General features: G+C 61.1%; 1 protein-coding gene across 1 annotated transcript in view; it reads right to left on the reverse strand.

Annotated features, from left to right (window-relative positions):
• The window catches only part of GPATCH3 (G-patch domain containing 3), a 6075-nt gene that overhangs the window by 3247 nt on the left and 564 nt on the right, over positions 1–2264 (reverse strand). Inside the window, 1 exon segment of the mRNA XM_015649374.3 lies at positions 1250–2011. Coding sequence (XP_015504860.1) covers positions 1250–2011 — 762 coding nt within the window.

Below are 2264 nucleotides of genomic sequence, written 5' to 3' on the forward strand. Positions count from 1 at the left end.
CCCAAGGTCCCTCAGCAGCTCCGTGGCAGAGCCGGGCCGGGCGCTCAGGCCCCGACACGAGGGATGAGCTCAGCCCTGACTAACAGCACTGCCAGAGTCAGCAGGAGAAATCCCACAGCACACCCACCCCACGGGCCCCACCTGCCCTGCACTGATGCCCATTTAAGGAGCAGCAGGGCTGCAGCTGGAGTCAGCACTAGCGAGGAATTAATTCCACTGCAGCTGATCCCTGGGGAGATTGCGTGGGCTCCCAGGAGCAGCTCCCTGGCACAGAGCTGGGCACAGCCATCAACCAGCCCAGAACAGCCAGCAAACAGCCTGGGAGGAGCAGCTGGAGGAGTCTGGTTAGTCTGGAGAAGAAAAGACTGAATAAAAAGCTGCAAAAAGGAGGGAACAAAGCGCTCTCTGTGCCCCGTGTTGCCAGGAGAAAGGAATGGGGTGGAATTGCAGCAGGGGTTTGGCATCTGAGAGAATTGTGGTGGAGGAAAGAACGGGAATGGCTTGCCTGGGGATGTGCAATGACACAGCTTTGGGAGAACAGGCCAGACAGGCGTCTGCCAGGGACAGGGCTGGGATGGCTCCTGCCCTGCCCAGCTCTCCAGGAGCCTTTGTCACAAAAGCCATTTTCCTCAGAGTGACTAAACTCCAGGGCAGGAGCGTGCGAGGTCAGCCCTTTGTGCAGCTCTGCACGTCACTCCCAGCACACAAACGGGGTCCCCAACCTTTGTCACCTCTGTTCCCAGCACACAAATGGGGTCCCCAAGCTCTGTCACAGCTCCCAGCACACAAACAGGGTCCCCAAGCTCTGTCACAGCTCCCAGCACACAAACGGGGTCCCCAGCCTCTGTCACAGTTCCCAGGACACAAACGGGGTCCCCAGCCTTTGTCATCTCTGTTCCCAGCACACAAACGGGGTCCCCAAGCTCTGTCACAGCTCCCAGCACACAAACAGGGTCCCCAAGCTCTGTCACAGCTCCCAGCACACAAACGGGGTCCCCAGCCTCTGTCACAGTTCCCAGGACACAAACGGGGTCCCCAGCCTTTGTCATCTCTGTTCCCAGCACACAAACGGGGTCCCCAAGCTCTGTCACAGCTCCCAGGACACAAATGGGGTCCCCAGTGTCCGTCACAGCTCCCAGCACAGCAGAGCTGTGCCCACGTGCCAGGCAGCAGGGCAGGGTCTGCTGGGCAGCACCAGCCTCCCCTCTGCTCCCCTCACACCAGACCCTTTGGGACCCACCCCTACGACCACCCTGAGCAGTTCTGGGGGTCCAGGCCCCCCTGTGATGAACAATCTCATTTAAAACTGCTTTTAACAAGCCATTTATCCAACTGAGAGGTTAAAAATGAGCTCTGAGAGTGGGACCTGCCCTCACAGCCCCAACAGCTGAGCCTGCATGGCGCTGGAATATTCCACTTACATCACCCGAGCTCGACTCCTCTTCCTCCTTCTGCTGCTCCTCCTCATGGTCCCGGGGCCGGGCTGGCTGAGTCAGCCCCACGGGCTCCTCTCCCTCGGTGATCTCATCCCCTGCAGCCGTGTAAACTCCTCCTTCCTCAGCCACCGTCTGGGTGCCCGGGTACTGGAAGGGCACGTTCCCATACCTGCGGGATGAGGCAGTCCTCGGGAAATGCAGCTGCAGCTTGCTGATGAGGCGGGGGGGCAGGCGGCAGGCCCGGATCAGCTCCAGGAACACGCCCAGGGGGGTGCCCACGTTCCCAAACGGCATGAACGATGGGGGGTTCAGCTCGGGCAGCCGCTTCAGCTCCGCCTCGGTGACACATCCCCCGGGGACAGATCCCTCGGTGACACATCCCCCGGGGACAGATCCCTCGGTGACAGATCCCTCGGTGACACATCCCCCGGGGACAGATCCCTCGGTGACACATCCCCCGGGGACAGATCCAAAGGTGTCAGATCCTCCTGTGACAGATCCTCCTGTGACACATCCCCCGGGGACACATTCCCCGGCAGCCGCCCTGTCCTCGCTGCTGGGAGACACCTGGGGGGCTGCAGGAGAGCAGGGGGGATCAGGAGAGCAGGGATGGGTTTGGGGGTTCAGGAGAGGAAGGATGGGTTTGGGGGGTTCAGGAGAGCGGGGGGGATTCGGGGTTCAGGAGAGCAGGGATGGTTTGGGGGTTCAGGAGAGCAGGGATGGTTTGGGGATCCAGGAGAGCAGGGATGGTTTGGGGATCCAGGAGAGCAGGGATGGTTTGGGGGGTTCAGGAGGGATGGTTTGGGGATCCAGGAGAGCAGGGATGGT

The sequence above is a fragment of the Parus major genome, chromosome 23 (assembly GCF_001522545.3).
Source record: "Parus major isolate Abel chromosome 23, Parus_major1.1, whole genome shotgun sequence".
In the NCBI taxonomy this organism is placed as follows: domain Eukaryota; kingdom Metazoa; phylum Chordata; class Aves; order Passeriformes; family Paridae; genus Parus; species Parus major.